This window comes from Gossypium arboreum, chromosome 10, assembly GCF_025698485.1.
Source record: "Gossypium arboreum isolate Shixiya-1 chromosome 10, ASM2569848v2, whole genome shotgun sequence".
NCBI classification, from domain to species: Eukaryota; Viridiplantae; Streptophyta; class Magnoliopsida; order Malvales; family Malvaceae; genus Gossypium; species Gossypium arboreum.
The window spans coordinates 19,641,009-19,660,862 of NC_069079.1; the positions used below are offsets into that span (position 1 = coordinate 19,641,009).

A 19,854-nucleotide genomic window follows, 5' to 3' on the forward strand; every position below is an offset into this window, starting at 1 on the left:
AGCGATGTGATTGAATGAAAGAAATAAAAAACTATACAAATGAGGGAAAGCTTGAGAGCGGTAGCACCTTGTGGAATTTTGGAGTTGAAACATGGTTTGAGTTTATAAAATTTATCTTTGCTTTTTTCATCTAAACTGACTCTTAATCTTAAAAATTACTATGTAGTTAATAAGTGTTTAAATGTAATATTAGTCAAATTTACGGGCTTGTTTTAAGTAGAAAATACTTTTTGATGTTTGAGTTTTATTAGTTAGTATTGCATTCGCTTAATTTTAGTTTATTTAGAAGGGTTGTTTATTTAGGCTTTAATTTCTCTCATAGTACTTAGATGTATAGATGATGATAACTTAAAGTTTTGGAAGGTGATGAAGTTAGTATAGGAGAGTGGGGAGTAGATCGTAATCATCCGACTTGGGGTCAATTGCAAATTCCAAATCTATAAATACACGTTGAACCACCAGTTACGTAAAGCCACGACGGGGAAAAGCAGATTCCAAATCAATAAATTAATAATTTATTGACAAAGTCCTATCATTTAACCCTGGATTTGTGGCCAAACAGTGTCAACAGATTTCCTTCAACGGAAATGACACTTTGCCCTGAACATATCTATCTATATATTTTCCTATCCGTATTTAAGTGACAAGTATAGATATTGCTTGGTTACAGTAAAATGGGAGCTGATTTGTATACAAAGATTATAAATATGTGATTCCATGTTATTCTTATTTTTTTATTTTTAGTCTTTTTAGTTGAATTTAAAATAAGAAGGAAAAAAACTGATTTGTTAATTTTTTTTTTTTTTGAAAAGAGTTTCCAAGATTACATCAAATAGTTTTAAATTTAAATTTTAAAATTACATGCTAACTTGAATTTAAATGGACTTGAGAGTGGTTATCCAGCTGCAATATAGGATCCTTATCCGTTAAATAAAGGTTGAAATAAAAATTTTCTCCTTGATTGTAGGGGGTGAAAAAAGTAAATAATAATAAACTGGCATTCATCAAAATTCAATCTTTATTCTATTGTAAAAAAGATATCTACTTTTTCTATGCAGACTATACCATTGAACACGCCGAGGAACTACTGACAAAGAGGGTTGAAGATGTAATCAATTTGAATGACAAATGGGAGACGTTTGGTGGAACTAAGCCCTAAAGCAAAAAAATCATTGATTGTTGGAGCGCTTTGAAGACGACAATAACTTGGAACTTGGGTCTTTGAGAGTCAAAATGGCCTTGAATATTTGTCATTTAATGTGTTTAGTTATTTACCAGGCAGAGGAAGAAGAGAGATAGATATCTACCTCTACTGAAAAGTTTTCATTGAGTGTTGCAGTGGGAATTAATGACAAGGAACTGTTCTTTTGTATTCAGCATTGTCAAATGTCAAGGAACGGTGGAGTTTTCAGTTCATATTGGCTCTTCAATAATAGTTGGTCATTCTGAGAGTAAAATTTTGAATGTGTTATTATTATCAACCCTTTACGTCTTTTAGTTGTTTTGCTTTCGTTTTTCAAACCTCTATTTACTGCGAATTTCTTCAAGTTCAACAATGGCTTGTCGCCATTTCTTTAAGGTAGTTCTTGAAGATACTATTCGGAGTGGCAAACTTGTAAGTCTATATTTTTCTCTTAGTTCAATGAAGAAAATTCCTTTGACTTGCTATTGATTTAATTAACCAAATGTAATAAATGAGAGTAAATTGACAACTTTCAATTACATTTGGCACCATGAACAGGAAATTCCTCGCAAATTTGCAAGAGATTATGGGAATCATCTGTCAAACCCGGTGTTCATTAAGGTCCCAAATGGTGAAATCTGGGAATTAGAATTCACAAATTCTGGTGGCAAAATGTGGCTGCAAGATGGCTGGCAAAACTTTGCGGAGCATTACTCAGTGGAGCCTGGACATTTCTTGGTTTTCAGATATGAAGGGCATTGCCATTTCCATGCCATCATATTTGATAGAACTGCAACAGAGATTGAATATCCTGACGTTAATGACAATGAGGGAACTCAGAAACAAGAGGTGAAGATTAAACAAGAATCTGAAGACGATGAACCCGTAAGCATCATGAATGAAATCTCTCATGGATTAAGAGAGAAACCTGGATTGCAATGTCCTCGGCCTCATAAGACGATGAAGTCCGAGCCTATGCTTTCAGGGTTTTCTGCTGGAACTGGAAGAGGTGAAATGGAATCAACGACTGCTTCCAAGGTGACATCTAATGAAAAATTCATGGTTTTACAAAGAGTTGCCAGTGCTTTCCAGTCCACAAATCCATTCTTTTTGGTTCTAATGCAACCAACTTATGTATCTCATAATCCCAAACATAGCTGTATCCTGGTAAGATGAGAAACTATGTTAGATTTCTACATTGCTTGAACTCGGGTGTGTGATGTTCGTTATGTGTTAGCTAGATTATTATTTCGTGCAGGGAATACCAAGAGAGTTTTCCAGATTATTTTTGAAACAAAATGGGAATGTAGTTCTGTGTGATTCTAATGGGAAAAGTTGGGCGGCTAAGTACGCAACATCTCTCGGAAGTAACCAACGATCATATGTGAGACTCTGCAATGGATGGGGTGCTTTCGTACGAGATAAAAACTTACAAGTCGGCGATGTTTGCGCCTTTGAGTTAATCAATTGCAAACAAATCTCATTCAAAGTCTCCATTTTTGAAGGTAAGAAGTCAGGTTTCCATGGATCACCACCTTCCACTGATGGTTACTTTCCTGCAAAAAGGGAAAGTGGAACCTCGTTTACTCAGCCATTGAAGGCCCGTGAAACAGCGCTTGAAAAAGCACTGGCATTCACTTCTGAAAATCCTTTTCTTGTTGTTGTGTTACGACCATCATATATCCGAACGGATGCATTGGTTAGTTTTTTCAACCCCAAACTTGATTGTATGTATCTAACCTGGTAATTGAATTAAGAATCGCTATGCATTTGTGTTGTGTACCAGTGTATATCAAACCATTTTGCCAGGAAACATTTTGAGAGTGACCTCACCAGCGTTGATGTAAATCTTTGTCTTTCAAATGGGAAATCATGGCCGGCTAAGTATCTTCGACGAAGCATTGGCAATCCAAATGGTAAAATCTGTCATGGTTGGAAGGCATTTGTGAATGACAATAATTTACAACCTGGTGATGTTTGTGTCTTAGAGATGACAAATCATGCCACTAAAATCTCCTTCAAAGTAATCATTTTCAAGGCTATTGCAGATGCAAATTCCCACCCTTTAGAAGGTGTGTTAAAGCTAATTGATTCCACCTCGGGTGCAAATGTATCCCATTAACTGATATGATATGGAAATGGTTTTGGTGCAGGAGTTAGTCAGAAACCTTTAGGCTTGACTTCACAGTCCCTTAAAGCTGCTACTGAAATGACCTCAACGCTTCCATTCTTCAGAAGTGTTGTGCTGCCATTGCACCTAAAGGAAAAACGTGCGGTAGGCATTCGTTTCACTCCAATTTAAATGGCTTTAACAATAGGAACAATATTATGGGAAGTGATTTTGTGCAGGGTATACCATTCGGATTTGTGGAGCAATATTTAAAGCCAAATATGGAGACGGTGATACTTAAGGTTGAAAACAGATCGTGGCCTGTAAAGATAGCAAGCAACCCGCAGAATCGGCAAGCTAGATTTACCAACGGTTGGATCGAATTTGCAAGGGAAAACTTTCTGAGAGAAGGAGATATATGTGTGTATGAGCTAGATGCAGTGAAGCATGGCTTGTTAAACGTATGCATTTCCAAATCTGATGATTAAAATTGTAATCAACATCTATTTTTTATGTGGAAACAATCTGTCCATCGCGGTTTAAAGATAAAAACCGAAGGTTGTAGGCGTTGAAATTAACTGAGATAAATCCAGTTCTGAACAGAGCATGTTGACTTCTGCCAAAGGAGGACTTGAATTATTTCATAATTAGGTTGTCCATTTTCAGAAATCTAAATAAGTTTAGGCTATACTATCATCTAAGCGTTCAGAGGAGAAACTAAAACGACAGCTCAAAATTACTGCAACCAAATGAAATGAATATAAAACATACATTTATGGTAAAAAATCTGGATAATAAATAAAAAGTTGTTTTTAAAACTTGGAATTGAAGTGTTTTTATATTCAATTAAGGATAAATTATATGTAAAAAGATTAATATATATTTCCTTCTTTGAATTTATTTATATGTAATTATTTTGATATTATTTTTTAAATTTAATTGACATTTAAACTTTTATCCTGTTATACATGTTAGTATTTCGTATTAACATTGTATTGATTTTTATTTTCTCTAACTTCTTTAGTTAGAATTGGACTAGATCAGCATATCGGATTGGGAACCAATTAAGATATCAGTCCTAATAATAGTGTTGTTTGAACTTGATCAAATTTGCTAGTTGAATTAGAAACCAATTCGGTTATCAGTCTAACTAGAGGTAAAAAATTGGTTGACTCATAAATCGTACAAACCATTTGAATTAGACTAAAAACCAGTTGATTTGATAGTTGAATCAATTTTTATTTTAATAATTTATTTACTTTGGATCATCTGAACCGATCAGATCAATTAGACCGACCAAACTAAGAACTATTGGTCTAACCAGTATGACCACAAGTCTAGTTCCAAAACATTGCCTAATATATACTAAAAAAGCCTTCAATTTGTTGGATGTTCAAATCTGTTGTAGTAACTGATGTTGCAACATAGGTTAGAACAAAAGAGTATAACTAACAGATCCAAAAATAGAGTAAGGCAAAAAGATAAATTAATACACAATATTAGTTAATGTAGTTCGGATAACAATCCTATTTTTGAGAAGTTTTGTTCAATGAATGGTTTTATTCAACAATTTATACAAATCACCTATTAGCTAAAACTCAATCTAATTTTACAACAGTGGATAATTGTAGCTCATAATTGTAGCTCTAATAATGAACCCAATTGTCACAATCACTCACCCAATAATGAATAAGAATTCCTTCGAGAACCTTTTCAGGAATGGAAATAACTTATGTTATTTAAGGCCATTGGTTGTGTACCTGTCGTAAGCCTAAACATTTAGTTAAACTCAATCAATATTCCATCAAAGAAAATGGAGACAATGCAAAAACGAATAATAATAATGAAGGTGAATCAAATTTGGCATTCCAAATTTGTACAACCCGTTTTCAGTGATAGTGGAACAGTGGTTTCGGAACCACAATTCCAACAAGTAAATTATTATTTTATTATTTATTTAGTGTCTATGGGATTTTATTAAGGTCGTATTAAAATTTTTAATGAAATTTTAATGTTTAAATGCTTAATTAAGTGAGAAGAACTAAATCGTAAAAGGTAAAAAAAGTTTAGTTCTATTAGTTAAGAGAGTCAAATGGCTTTATAAATGAAAGTTAATGGACTTAAATATAATTATACCATATATGTTGATAGTGAATGTACATGGATTAGGTATTATTGAAATTTTGATAAATTTTAAAGGGCAAAAAGGTAAGTTAGTAAATAAAACTAAAATAACCTAAGAAATCATGTTCATCTTCTTCACTTCATCCTATCTCCATAAAAAATCATCATTGAAACAAGATAAGGTATTCGGTAAAGCTTATTTTATTGAATGTAAGTGTATTCAAGCTCCGTTTTTAATGATTTTTATGTTTTTGAGATCGTTACAACTAGGTCCAGCTAGCCCGTACCTTCGTTTTTGAATCAGTTAAAAATTTTGGAAGTGATCATTGATGAATCTTGAATTTTTTTGATGATAACCATGTGTTTGAAGCTTTGATTGTGGTATTTGGTTGAATTGTGAAGTGATAGTTGTTAGATTTTGATTTAAGGATTAATTTGTTAAATGTCAAAATCTCAAGGTTTGATAGTGAATTTGATGTACAATAGGATTGTTAAAGGGCCTATAATATTTGGCTGTAATTTGATTTTAAGAAAATAGTCAATTTAATGATTTTTGGGTTGGAGGACTAAATTGAAAAGTTGTAAAAGTTTAAGGAAAATGTGTAATTAATGAAAATTTAAGGGTTACGTACATTGAATGGAATGTGAAGTATGTATGAGATTAATATATTGTATTTAATTATTATATGGATCACAACTTGGAAAAAAAAGACAATAACTGATAAAAAGGGAAAATAGCGTATTAGTCCTTGCATGTTGGTCGGAATCGAATAGTAGGTAAGTTTATAGTATTTCAATACATAAATGAATTTCTAACTGTATTCTTATATTATGAATCTTTAATTATTGTGTCAATAGAAATTTATTGTACTTTGATACCCTTAATTGCACATATGTGCCCCTATTGTACTTAGGTACCCCTGATTACACATACATGCCCTTGTTTATACTTCAGTACCCCTGATTGCACATACGTGCCCCTGTTTGTACTTTGGTACCCCTGGTTGCACTTATGTGCCCCTATTTGTACTTCGGCACCCCTAATTGCACTTCCGTGCCCCTATTTTTACTCCGGTAACTCTAAATCAAATATTATATGAACTGTACTTAATGGTATTTAGAAGTGTTATGCTATGTCCTTACTAAGCTTTTTAAGCTTATCAGTTTTTTTTTGGTTTGTTTGTAGATAACTGTCGTTGACACTTTGGAAGTATCATTCAACTGGCTCACACTATCCATCTAAGTTGGTAGTTTTTGTGACTCTTAGGGTAGTGACATGTATATATATAGATGAATATGGGGTTGACGAGCATAGGATGTTTTGTACTGGTAATTTGGTATGTTTATGCTTTGAAAGTTAAGGTTGGTTTGGTATAGTTTAATGTTTTACCAAGTATTGTCATTTTGGGCACTTCCAAATGCTTGTATATAAGGTTCTATATTGGTGTTTTATGATGTTATGAAAATGGTTATTTGAGATAGGTTTTGGTAGGTGTTTTGAATTACACTATATGCATGAACTAAAGTGTTTTTGGCTTGTCATAACATGTTATGTTTGGATGTTAATTGTGGTGCCTTTGAATGACATATTGGTTGGTTGAATTAAGATTCTTTAAATGGAAAATATTTGTATGTTTAGATAAGGTTTTGGTACTTAGAAAATGTGCACATTGGTCTAAATGTTTATGCATGAAATGGTCTTAGAAATGACTCAATTTCAGGTAAATTTAAGTCCACACGGCCTGAGACACGAGCGTGTAACTCAGCCATGTGAGGCACGTGACTTGGCAACAATGTCGTGTGTCATCTGATGATTTTCTTAGGGTGCAAGTCAGTGACTTACACAGCCTGGCGCATGGACGTGTAGGGCAACTCTTAGAGTTACACGGCCTATGATAAATCGTAATTTATACATATTTTTATCCCATGCTTAGTATATTTTATGGATGATTTTTCCTTAAAATTGGTGAATTTGATGCTCTTAATGCCTTAATTTCATGTTTTATACTTAGGTGAGCATAGGAGAGTGAAAGGAACGAGAAACGGGCCAAAAATGGAGAAAATGGGCCAACGTACAAAATCAACACGGCCTGGACCTCCTCACACGGGCAGACCACACGGCCGTGTCAATTTGGCAGAATCGGAGCAAGACTCACACGGGTGGACCACACGCCCGTGCCTATTTAACAGGCTTGACCACGGCCTGAAGTAATCGCACACTGGCGTGTCACACGGGCGTGTCCCTGTCGAGCCCAAATTGAGTCCAATTCGAAAAAGGCCTTTTTTTAGGGTTCTTAGGCATTTTAAAGCCTATAAATACACCCCAGAGGAGGAGGAAAAGAGAAGATACGGAGAAGGAAGCAGGGAACTACTCAAGGCCGATTGATCCATCTCAGAAGCTGGATTCATTATCAAGACTGAAGATCTCCCATCAATTTCCCTTTAGGAGTTTTAGGTTTTTCTTTATGTTTTGTATTCAATATTCTTCTGAGATGTTTACCTTTTTAGTTATGAACTAAAACCCCTAAATACCTAAGGGGAATGAAACCTAATACAGATCTTGTTATTATTATCTGAATTGTATGATAAATATTTGACTTGTTCTTAATTATGTGTTCTTAATTCTTGTCTTGATATTCCAGGATATTGATTCAAGTTAAGCTCTTATTCAGAGGAGGAATAGAACCTGTCTAAGAGTACATTTGTCATAATTAAGCGGAGTTGATTGCGCGCCTAGAGATAGGGTGACAAGGTTTTGCGCGGATTAGGGTGAAACCTAATAAGGGGATCCATACATCGAGTTAATGTAACCCTAGGGAGTTAATTAGAAAGAGATTTCAATTATTCAACCTAAGGTTAGACGTTCTTAGTCTCGAGAGAGATAACTTAGGGATTTTATGGATCAAGTCAAATGAATAAATCGTCCGATTCAGAGTCAAATAACAAGTGAAGTCTAGGTGAATTTTTCCTTAGGTATTGTCTTAATTCAATCGTTTTTCCAGAAGTAATTCCCCAATTCTATTTTCTGTGAATTCTTAGTTTAGTTAATTAGTTAGTTAAAACAAACCCCATTATTCTTAGGCTAGATAATAAAAAGACGGTCATTACTATTACTTTTAATTCCTTTGGGTTTAACAATCCGGTTTTGCTAAAGCTATACTATTGTTCGATAGGTACACTTGCCTTCATCGTGATAATAGTTAGTTCAAGAACGATTCATTATAAATATTTAAAATTTGTCACGAATATCACGTATCAAGTTTTTGGCGCTGTTGCCAGGGAACTAAGATATTAGGAACATTCGATTTTTATTACTTTAGTCATTTACTTTTATTGTAATTTAAATTTTATTCTAATTTTTATTACTAATTCTTCTTTTTCCCTTTTTTCTGATAGGTTCTTATAGTTTATGACTAGAAGAAACCCATCAGGACTATTACTTTTTGACAGTGAGATCGATCACACAGTTCGCAAAAACCAAAGAGAAATAAGGCGAAGCTTAAGATACACAGAAAACGAGCAAGAGGAAAATATTCAAACCATAACCGAGGAGATAACTGAAAACCAAGAAAATCTGCTACCTCCTGCAATTGCTGTTAATCAAAATCCTACTCCGCGCACTATGTATGATTATGCTAAACCTAATTTAACAGGAACTGAGTCAAGTATAGTTAGACCTGCTATTGCTGCAAATAATTTTGAACTGAAACCTAACACAATTTAAATGATACAACAGTTTCTTCAGTTTAATGGTTTGTAGGACGAGGATCCCAACGCTCACTTGGCAAATTTTCTAGAATTTTGCGATACCTTTAAAATTAATGGCGTTTTTTATGACGCCATTCGCCTTCGGTTGTTTCTCTTTTCGTTAAGGAATAAGGCTAAACAATGGTTGAACTCGTTACCACGAGGGTCAATCACTACTTGGGAACAAATAACCGAAAAATTTTTATTAAAATATTTTCCACTGGCCAAAACGGCTAAATTACGTAATGATATCTCTTCTTTTGAGCAGATGGATTTAGAGACACTCTACGATGCATGGGAGAGATATAATGACCTTTTTAGAAGGTGCCCTCACCATGGGTTACTGCTTTGGCTACAGGTTCAAACGTTCAATAATGGCTTGAATCCTTCGACTCGGCAGATGATTGATGCAGACGCTGGAAGAACTATCAATAATAAGACACCTGAGGCGGCTTACGAATTTATTGAGGAGATGTCACTGAATAACTATCAATGGCAAGTTATGAGAACAAAGCCGACGAAAGCAGCCGGTGTTTTCAACCTCGACGCGGTTACTATACTCTCTAACCAAGTAGAACTCTTAAATAAAAAGATTGACGGTTTGTGTGGTTCTGCTCAGGTACATCTAGTGATGAGGTGCGATTCGAATAGAGGAGGAGCATGCACAGAATATCAACCCTTCAACCCTAGCATCAAGGAGGAACAAGTCCAATATATGGGTAACAATAACTCTAGATCCCAAAATAACCCATATAATAACACTTATAATGCAGGTTAGAGGAACCATCCCAATTTCTCGTGGGGCGGTCAAGGAAATCAAAGGCTATAACATCCTTCGGGGTTTCAACAACCACCTTACCAACAAGAAAAGAAGCCATACTTTGAGGAGATGCTAACCAAATTCATCTCAGTGTCAGAGACTCATTTTCAGAATACCGAGACGACACTCAAAAATCAACAAGCATCGATCCAAGGGCTTGAAACTCAAATTGGACAACTGGCTAAGATGATTGCAGATAGAGCACCAGAAAATCTACCTAGTAACACCGAACCTAATCCAGAAGCACATGTGAAAGTAGTTACACTAAGGAGTGGCAAAGTGTTAGCTGAATCAGAAAAAAGCCACAACAAAAAGCTGACGGAAGCAAAGGAGAGGAGGTAAAACCCGAAAGCAATGACAATCCAATGCCGAAAGAATATAAACCACCAATTTCGTACCCAGAAAAGTTGAAGAAAGACCGCATGGATGCACAATTTGGTAAATTCCTTGAACTTTTTAAACAACTACATATTAACTTATCGTTTATTGAAGCACTTTCGCAGATGTCGAATGCAGTCAAATTTTTAAATGAGCTTCTAGCAAATAAACAAAAGATAGATGAAAGGTCGTATGTAAAGCTGAACGCAGTTTGCTCAGCTATGCTACAAAATAAACTATCCAACAAATTGAAAGATCCAGGGAGTTTCAGAATTCCTTGCTTAATTGGTAGTTTAGATGTTAATAATGCATTAGCTGATATAGGGGCTAGTATTAACGTCATGCCTTACAAAATGTTTAAACAACTAGGTCTTGGGAAACCCAAACAGACTAGGATGAGCATTCAATTAGCAGATAAAACTATAAGATTTCCTAGGGGTATTATTGAAGATGTGCTAGTTAAAATCAATAAATTTATATTTCCCGTTGACTTCATTATTCTAGACATAGAGGAAGATAGCAACACTCATTTAATTTTAGGAAGGCCCTTTTTAGCAACTGCTAGAATGATTATTAATGTTGGCACAGGTGAGCTCACACTTCGTGTGGGAGACCAAACAATCACCCTTCAAGCTCGCAATTCCGGCAACACATCGAAAATTAAAGGTGATTGTCTATACCATTCTACTAAAACTGACAATATAGTGCAACCTACTTTGCAGGAAATGAGTTTGAAAGAAGTACATGAGCCATTTTCAAGCAATAGTAGAGGACTTATTCATGAAGAACAAAGGCTACAAATCGAGGAAATAGATGAATGGCGGACACATAAACCAAGAACACACGATAAACCAAAACTATGCCAGAACAAGCTCAATACCTTTCCAAATCAACTTAAGGTTGGAGATAAAGTTTTATTTAGATGACGCAGATCCTCACATTGTCACTACCAAACCGAATGAAGAAATCCTCCTTACAGTACTTAGCATTTTCCCATTCGGTACAGTCGAGGTAAGTCATCCCAAGTTCGGCACTTTTAAGTTAAACAATACCCGCCTAAAACCTTATTTTGATGAGATTCAAAGTAGGAATGAGGAGAATAAACTCCTCGAACCACCATGGCCATTCAATGGAGAGGTAAGTCTAGCTTAGACTATAAATAAACGCTTCTCGGGAGGCAACCCGAGCACTAACTGTATTAACTTCTTTAAATTTTAGTATTTAACACCTAACTTACTAACGGAGCTCTTGAATACAGGTTTACCACACAGATACGGCCAAGCATACGGGCATACTTAAAACCGTGTGGAAACAGGGCAAAGATTTTCCCCAACACGGGCATGCTTAAAGCCGTGTGACATGGCCGTGGGCAAACCTGCCAAAACAACACTGGCGTTCGATACGTCCGTGACTGGAAATCGTGGCTAAACCTGTCAAATTAACACGTGTGTGTGACATGCTCGTGTCGAGCAACCGTGGGCAAACTTGTCAGATTAACACGGGCGTGGACTTTCATACACGGGTGTGGGAGAAGCGAACAAAGATAGACATGGCCGTGCGACACAGCCGTGTGCACCAACACGCCCAAGGTACACGGGTGTGAGGAAATTGTTAGACGCGCCCAAATTCGAAATTCGTGAATCACACGGGCAAAAATTAGGGAACACAGGCGTGGCCCCTGGCCGTGTGTCCCAAAATCTATAAATACCCTTCACTATTCATCATTTTCTTCACCTAAAATCCTTAACCCTAGCTTCTGCAAGTCCACACGGCCTCCCTGCCACGCCCGTGCACCGCTTCCAACCCCATTTTTAACGTTCATTTTCCTCTTTCTAGCATTTGTTTCCTTTTTCTTTCTTTTATTTTACTAATTTTTAATGCTATTTATCATAGTAATCTGCATTTTTCATGTTATTTTCATCTTTCTATCACTCAAATTTCATATCTAGAGTAGTTATCATCTTTTTCATATTGAAGTTCTTACTCATTGCATGATCTATCTGCTCCATTTGACTAGTTTAAAGTGAACATTTATGGTTAGGATAATAGAAATACTCATACCTTTTGGGTTGATATTTTCCATCAATAAAATTTGCTATATAGAATTATTTGCCATTTTTTATGAAACTCATACTATTATCATGCTAATAATACACCATAAAATTAATTGTTCTTAATTAAGTTTGCTAGTAGTGGTGACTGAGATTATTAGTTTTAATTTATGACTTTTGCCCTTTTGAATTTGTTTTCATCTTACCTTGAACATTCATCGCGACGAAATAATGGTTTTACTTGCAGGTATACCATGTCGTCTTCACGATGAAAGAAAGCCTCCGTCCCTACTTCGAAGAAAAAGAAGGGATCGTCATCTTCCTCGGGTCCTACAGCGAAAATTCGTCACCCTTTCCTACAGTTCCCTATTGGGCCCCAAGAAGAACTTTTCCAGATTCTACGGGCCCAACCCTTGGAAGTGGGCTGCTGTATAGACTGGGCCGCGCTAGAACAAGTCCAACTCGCGGATGCAATTCGGGCCCTCCTCACCACCAATCCTTAGGGGCTTTTCTTTAAAATTGTCGAGCCGACATATCTCAAACTCACAATGGAACTTTGCTCAATGTTCCATCTTCAGACCATGATGGCCCACTTTGATGACCCGGGAACAATCCAATTTTGCCTCGGTGGTCTAGTCTATCAATTGAACATCCTAGAGTTCAGAACCGCTCTGGGCCTTTACACTAAGGAGTTCATAGAGGAGAATAAACTCCACGCTCTCAATCGCCACATCCATCACCCTCATTCACGGTGTTGGAATGCCCTCACCCCCGGCAAAAGTGGCTGAATCAAAAATTAAACAAGTGTCGATAGTCAAAGAATGTGCTGATCTTTTTTTTGAATAACTGTCTTGGTTACCACTGACTCAAAAAGTAGAATTTGTGATTGAACTTGTGCCTGGGACAACTCCAATTTTGATAACATCTTACAAGATGGCTCCTATAGAATTGAAAAAGCTAAAAGTGCAGTTACAAAAGTTATTAGATCGTAGATTTAATGACTGAGCATGTCACCTTGGGGTGCTCTGGTTTTGTTCATGAATAAGAAATATGGGTCAAAAAGACTGTATAGATTATCGACAGTTGAATAGAGCCACAATTAAGAATACATATCTGTTACCTCATATTGATGATTTGTTCAATCAATTAAAAGGAGCTACAGTGTTTTCAAAAATCGATTTGAGACCTGGATATTATTAGCTATTAGTTAAAGAGCAAGATGTACCAAAAACTGAATTCAGAACTAGATATGGTCACTATGAATTTCTGATGATGCCATTTGGTTTGAATAATGCCCCTATGGCATTAATGGACTTGATGAATCGGGTGTTTCAGCCATATTTAGATTGTTTGGTTGTGGTATTCACTGATGGCATTCTGATTTATTCACTGAATGAGGTTTCGATAAAAAACGACTATATGTGAAATTCAGTAAATGTAAATTGTGGCTACAAGAAGTTGATTTTTTGGGACATGTTATATCTAGTGATGGAATCAGGGTTGATCTAAATAAAGCATCTGCGATAGTTGATTAGAAAATTTTGAAGAATGTTTCTGACGTCTAAAGTTTCCTGGGATTAGCCGAATACTGTTGGTGATCCATTAAAAACTTCTCAATCATTGCTTCAACTATGACCAGGTTACTATAGAAAAACATCGAATTTGTTTGGTCTGATAAATTTCAACAGACTTTTGATCAGCTAAAAAAACATGTTAACAGAAGCTCCAATATTAACTCAGCCTGAATCTGGAACGGCATATGTTGTTTGCAATGATGTGTCTCTCAATGATTTAGGTTGCGTGTTAATGTAGTCAGGGAAAGTGGTAGCTTATACTTCTTGACAATTAAAGCCACATGAAAAGAATTATTCTACTCATGATCTTAAGCTGGCTGCGATTGTCTTCGCTTTGAAGATATAGAGGCGTTATTTATACGACAAGAAATGTTATGTGTATACTGATCACAAAAGCTTAAAATATTTAATGACTCAGAAGGAACTAAATCTGAGGTAGCAACATTGGTTAGAGTTATTCAAAGATTATGATTTCGTTATTGATCACCATCCAGGAAAGGCAAAGTCATCGTTGTTTGCACTTCGAGCGTTGAATGCTCATTTGGCTTTGAATGCTGATGGTTCTGTACTGGAAAAATTGAAGACTAAACCCTTGTTTTTACAACTAATTCGGTAATTGCAAAATGATGATCTGAAGTTAATAATGAAATGAAGCTTGGTTCAAGATAATTTGACTACTGAATATAGTATTGGTGATGATGGCACATTGCATTACCACAATAGAATTTGTGTTCCGAATAGTTCAAATTTGAAACGTGATATTCTATCAGAGGCTCACAGTAGTACATATTCCATTCATCCGGGTAGCATAAAAATGTATTATGATTTGAAACAGATGTACTAGTGGTCGGGTATGAAACATGAGATTTGTGAGTTCGTAGCCAAATGTTTGATTTCCCAGTAGGTAAAAGAAGAACATCAAGTTTCGTCCAGATTATTACAGCCTGTTATGATTCCTGAGTGGAAGTGGGAATGAATCAAGATGAGTTTCATATCTGGTTTGCCTATAACTCTGAGAAAGAAATACTCGATCTGGGTGATTGTTGACAAATTGACTAAGTCAGCCCATTTTATTCCAGTCAGAACAGATTACTCACTTGAAAAGCTAGCAGAATTATGTGTCAGAGATTGTGAGATTACACGGTATTCCAACATCTATTTTTTCTTATCATCATCCATGATTTACATCGAGGTTTTAAAGTAAACTTCACGAGGGTTTGGGCATTAAACTCAACTTTAGTACTGTGTTTCATCCTTAGATGAACGAGCAAATCAGAACGAGACAAATCTCGGAAGATATGTTACTATGCTATATACTTGAATTTGAGGGTAGCTGGGAAAAGTATTTATCGTTAGCTGAGTTCGCTTATAATAATAGTTATCAATCCAGTATAAAAATGATATTATTTGAAGCTTTATACAGAAAAAAATGTAAAAAGTCGTCATATTGGTCCGAGCTAAATGAACCTAAAATGGTAGGAATTGATTTGATTCGAGAAACTGAAGACAAAGTTTGAATTATTCGAGATTGTTTGAAAGTTGGATCTGATCGTCAAAAGTCATACGCTGATTTGAAAAGAAAATATATAGAATTTGCTATGACCCCTATTTTGGAAATCTTGCTACTTTTTATTAAACTTTCCATTTTGTTTTATAGTGGTCTTGAATTGCTTCTAAGTTGTTTTTAGGGTGTCGAGAGCTCAATTTAGGGAGAGATTGTATGTGTAAGAATAGTTTATGATGTGATTAAATTCATGAATGATATAATGTTTCAATGTTTTCAATTGTACGGTAATACTCCGCAACCCTAATCTGGCAACGGAGACGAGTTAGTGATGTTACAGGATTGATGATCATGATGAATCTAAATAATAAAGGGATGTTGACGTTGTTTCTATTATGGTGATCATTTTAAATGCTAACATGTCAATTTTCAAGTTATTTATAATCCATATTGAGGAACTTGGTGCTGTAATTTATTATTTATTCATTACTTATTTTAAATATGTAACACCCCTCGCTCGACTCAATCGTCAGGTCTGAGCTATGGGATGCTATAGCCATTGTCGAAACAACAACGAACAATTAACATTCACATTAAAACATAAATCATAAGATCATAACCATAGTTCATTATCATCAAATATAACCTTTCTCGTGTCTTATAAAAGCTTACATGTGCTCTATAATTAGCCTAAAATCGAACAAGGATCAAATTGCAACATTTTCAAATTCTCAGCTTGACGTCGCGACGTGAGGAATTCCTCGTCACGTCATGGCCTAAAATCTAGGTCTTGTTGCAACAATCATTGCTTGATCTCGCGATGTGGACTTTGTTTTTTGTACAAATTAGGCCTTTTGGTGCCTATTTCAACCATCAAAACCATTTTACACATTTGATGCACTAAGCACAACATTTACCAGCATAAACCTACTAAATACTTGCCAAATACATGCCATTTATCCAAATCCAATCATTTATTCCAACATTCCATAAATTGGCATTAAAACCACTAATTCAACTAAATCAATTCAACCCACTAACCATGCCATATAGCTATTCAATATCATCACTAATCATGCTATTTAATCTAACAAAGTTAACATTCATTTTCCACATGTTAAGTTTATCATGTTAAGCATAGCTATATACATAATTGAGCATTAGCACTTTTAAATTCAAAGGTTAATCAAATTTAAACTAAGTTATCCATTCAAAGGTAACACCTAATTACATGCCACAAAATCGAGCTTAAAACGAGCAAAAATCTAATGAGTTGATAGCGGGATAGTGTGAGCTTTGAAGTGATCCAGTCGACATGTTTTGCAGACTGACAATCTACAAAAAAAGAGAAAACAACTAGGTAAGCATTTCGAATGCTTAGTAAGTTCATAGGTATTAAAACGATAAACTTACCTCGTTTTACAATTAAACATATCAAATTAATTAACTTGACACAACTTTCCTAACATAGCAATTCACAACAACAAGGTGAGTTTATCATACAATCGAGTCACATAGCAATTCAACATTAAGCATCTTATTCAATTTAGTATTGTTCACGTAGAATCAACAATTGAATACCATTTGCATAATCTCGTCATCGTATAAACATTTGAAAACTGAACTCATTCCATTCTACTTTAATATCTCTTTTTTATTAACCAGTTAGGCTGATGAACTATAATGAATAGATTCAAATACACAAGTAACTACACCACACCAGATTGCTCGTCAGAGTAGTAACTACACCATTCTAAGGCACCAAAGTGAAAATCCCATAAGCAACATATAATCATGTAACAATGCATCCCTCTAGCACACTGGGGTCTCTGTATAGACATATAACTTAGTAATCCTCAACAAATGCTGGATTTCGGTATAATCAGTAATAACTTCGTACCATCACATATCCTATACTAGCACGCAATTAACCACGCAATTAACCCTATTGGTATGCCAATTGTATTTTATCCTTTATTATGTTCACTTGCGCACATTTAGTACATATAACCATTTCTTTACAATTTAGTCCATATATGATATTTTTGTATCAAATCCTAAACAATTTAAATTACATTCACACAAACATAAATTCACAATTCAATTATATCTACAATTACATATAACCATGAACTTACTTGGCAAAAACAACAACAAACAAAATGTCGAGGACTAATTCGTAATTTTGTCTTTCCTCGATTATCCTCTGATTGGTTCAATTCTCAGTCTATACGATAATTCATTTCAATTTCTAAATTGCAAATACCTTATATCATCCTATTATATGCATATGCATATGTTTATTCAATTTTATTTTTTAAATGTTCCCTATAATTTTGCATTTTATTCAATTTAGTCCCCAAAACTAAAATTGCTATAACTTTCAAATTTTAGTTTCGATTTCAAAATTGATATCAATTTCACCCTTCTACAGGCCTCTATTATTTATAATTATAGAAATATTACACCAAATTTAAAATTTATGCACTTTAATCCTTTTATTCAAAAATTACCAATTAGAACTTACAAACTAGTCATTTTTCATATCCAAGCTTAAAATCTAACAATTTAAAATCAATTTCATCAAGCAATTATCAATGGAAACTTTTAAAAACTTTAACAATTTTACAAATTGGTACACATGCTAACTAAATAAAGCTTCCAAGACCTCAAAAAATATAAAATTTACAAGAAAATGACTTAATTACATAAACTTACCATGGACCAAAAGCTTAAGCTCAAACAAGGGTTTTCTTTTCTTTGGTTCTTGAAATAAAGAAGATGAACATGAGAATGTCTTTTATTTTTCTTATATATTTAGTTTAATAAATAATTAATCATAATTCATCTAATTAAGCTTAATTAAGATTATACTAAGCCTGATTAACACATTTAGTAGATTACACCAAACATCCACCACTGTTTGGTTGCAATATAGTGGTCCAATTGCTTAATTGGTCCTCCAATTAATTAAAAATTCATAACGATTAACTTTTACCACTTTTCCAATTTAGTCTTTGTACCTTAATTAACTACCTGATTGATAAATTAAGAAATCAAACTTTAATTAAACTTTACACTTGCCTCGTAAATTTTAAATAATAATTGCTAGAGTTGTATGACCCAAATTCCTATTAAATAAGAGATTGCTTGCAAGTTAAGTTAAACAAAATATATTTTCTTGATTTAGTATTTATTAGTCTAATATATTTAGCATTTATTAGCATAATTTATTTGACCTGCAAATTTAGCTTATTAATAGACTTTTTTACAACCTTAGAAATCACACCCATTAAAATATTAGAACTTATAACACTTTTAGAGAATTTTGTGTTTACGTTTTGAGGGTTCATTGTTTCAGGGTTTCAAGGTTTAGTTTTTTTATCTCCACCTTTTATACTCTTTATTCTTTTGCCATCATAGTAAAATTATCTTTGCCCGTGATTTTTTATCCTCTTTGAAGGGTTTTTCCACATTAAATTTTTATTTTAATTTATCAATTTCTTCCGCTATTTTACTTTTTCATTGCATAATCGGGTCTATCTCAAACAAGTAGCATCAGAACTAGTTCATTTTTCATAGATCAGCCCATTCAGAAATGATAGCAACAAGGTTTGACATTGAGAGGTTTGATTGTGTCACAAATTCCAATCTGTGGCAAGTTTGGATGATGACAATTCTAGTATAGACCAACCTAAAAAAAGTCATTACCGAGAAAAAACCTGAGAATCTAGATTAGATAGAATAGAAAGAGCTTGATGAAAAGTTCCTATCTGCAATCCAATTGTGCCTCGCAAATAGGGTGTTATAGGAGTATTGATGGAGAAAACCTCATTTGCCTTGTAAAAAAGGTTAGAAACTCTTTATGCGGCTAAGTCTCTTGCTAACTGTTTAATGTTGAAACAAGGTCTATTTATGTTTCGCATGAACGAATGTGAACTTTTTAGACATCACATTAGTCAATTTATTACTCTTTTGATTGATTTAAAGAATGTTGAGGTTAAGATTGACGATGAAGAGTAAGCTATGTTATTATTATGCTCTTTACCCTCTTTATACAAGTCTTTTAGGGGGTACTTGATTTATGGAAGAGATAAACTCTCATTTAGAGATGTGAAAGGTCATTTGTTGAGTAAAGACATACTCGACAATGAGTTTGGTTCAAATAGCAAGGTAGATAGACAAGCTTCCGTTTTGGTAGCATAAAAGAAGTGAGACAAAAGGTGTCGCTATTGTAAGAAGTTAGGTCATGTCAAAGCAAACTGTTACAAACTATGAAATAAAAGGGCTATTGAGAGTAATGAGGAACATGTAGCTGGTGCTAATTTGGCTAACAAAAGCAGTAATAATTTCTTGTTAGTGT

General features: G+C 34.6%; 1 protein-coding gene and 1 non-coding gene across 2 annotated transcripts; one reads left to right on the top strand and one right to left on the bottom strand.

The window, feature by feature from the left end:
* Window positions 1–1,555: 1,555 nt before the first annotated feature.
* LOC108487994 (B3 domain-containing protein LOC_Os12g40080-like) lies at window positions 1,556–3,917 on the top strand. Its single transcript, XM_017792316.2, has 6 exons — window positions 1,556–1,615; window positions 1,742–2,350; window positions 2,442–2,882; window positions 2,970–3,255; window positions 3,337–3,458; window positions 3,533–3,917. Exons 1-6 carry the CDS (start codon window positions 1,556–1,558, stop codon window positions 3,779–3,781), a joined length of 1,767 nt encoding a protein of 588 aa, XP_017647805.1. The 3' UTR covers window positions 3,782–3,917.
* Window positions 3,918–9,399: 5,482 nt separating this feature from the next.
* LOC128282687 (small nucleolar RNA R71) lies at window positions 9,400–9,506 on the bottom strand. Its single transcript, XR_008273041.1, has one exon. It is a non-coding gene; the product is annotated as a small nucleolar RNA R71 (small nucleolar RNA).
* Between the last annotated feature and the right edge of the window lie 10,348 nt (window positions 9,507–19,854).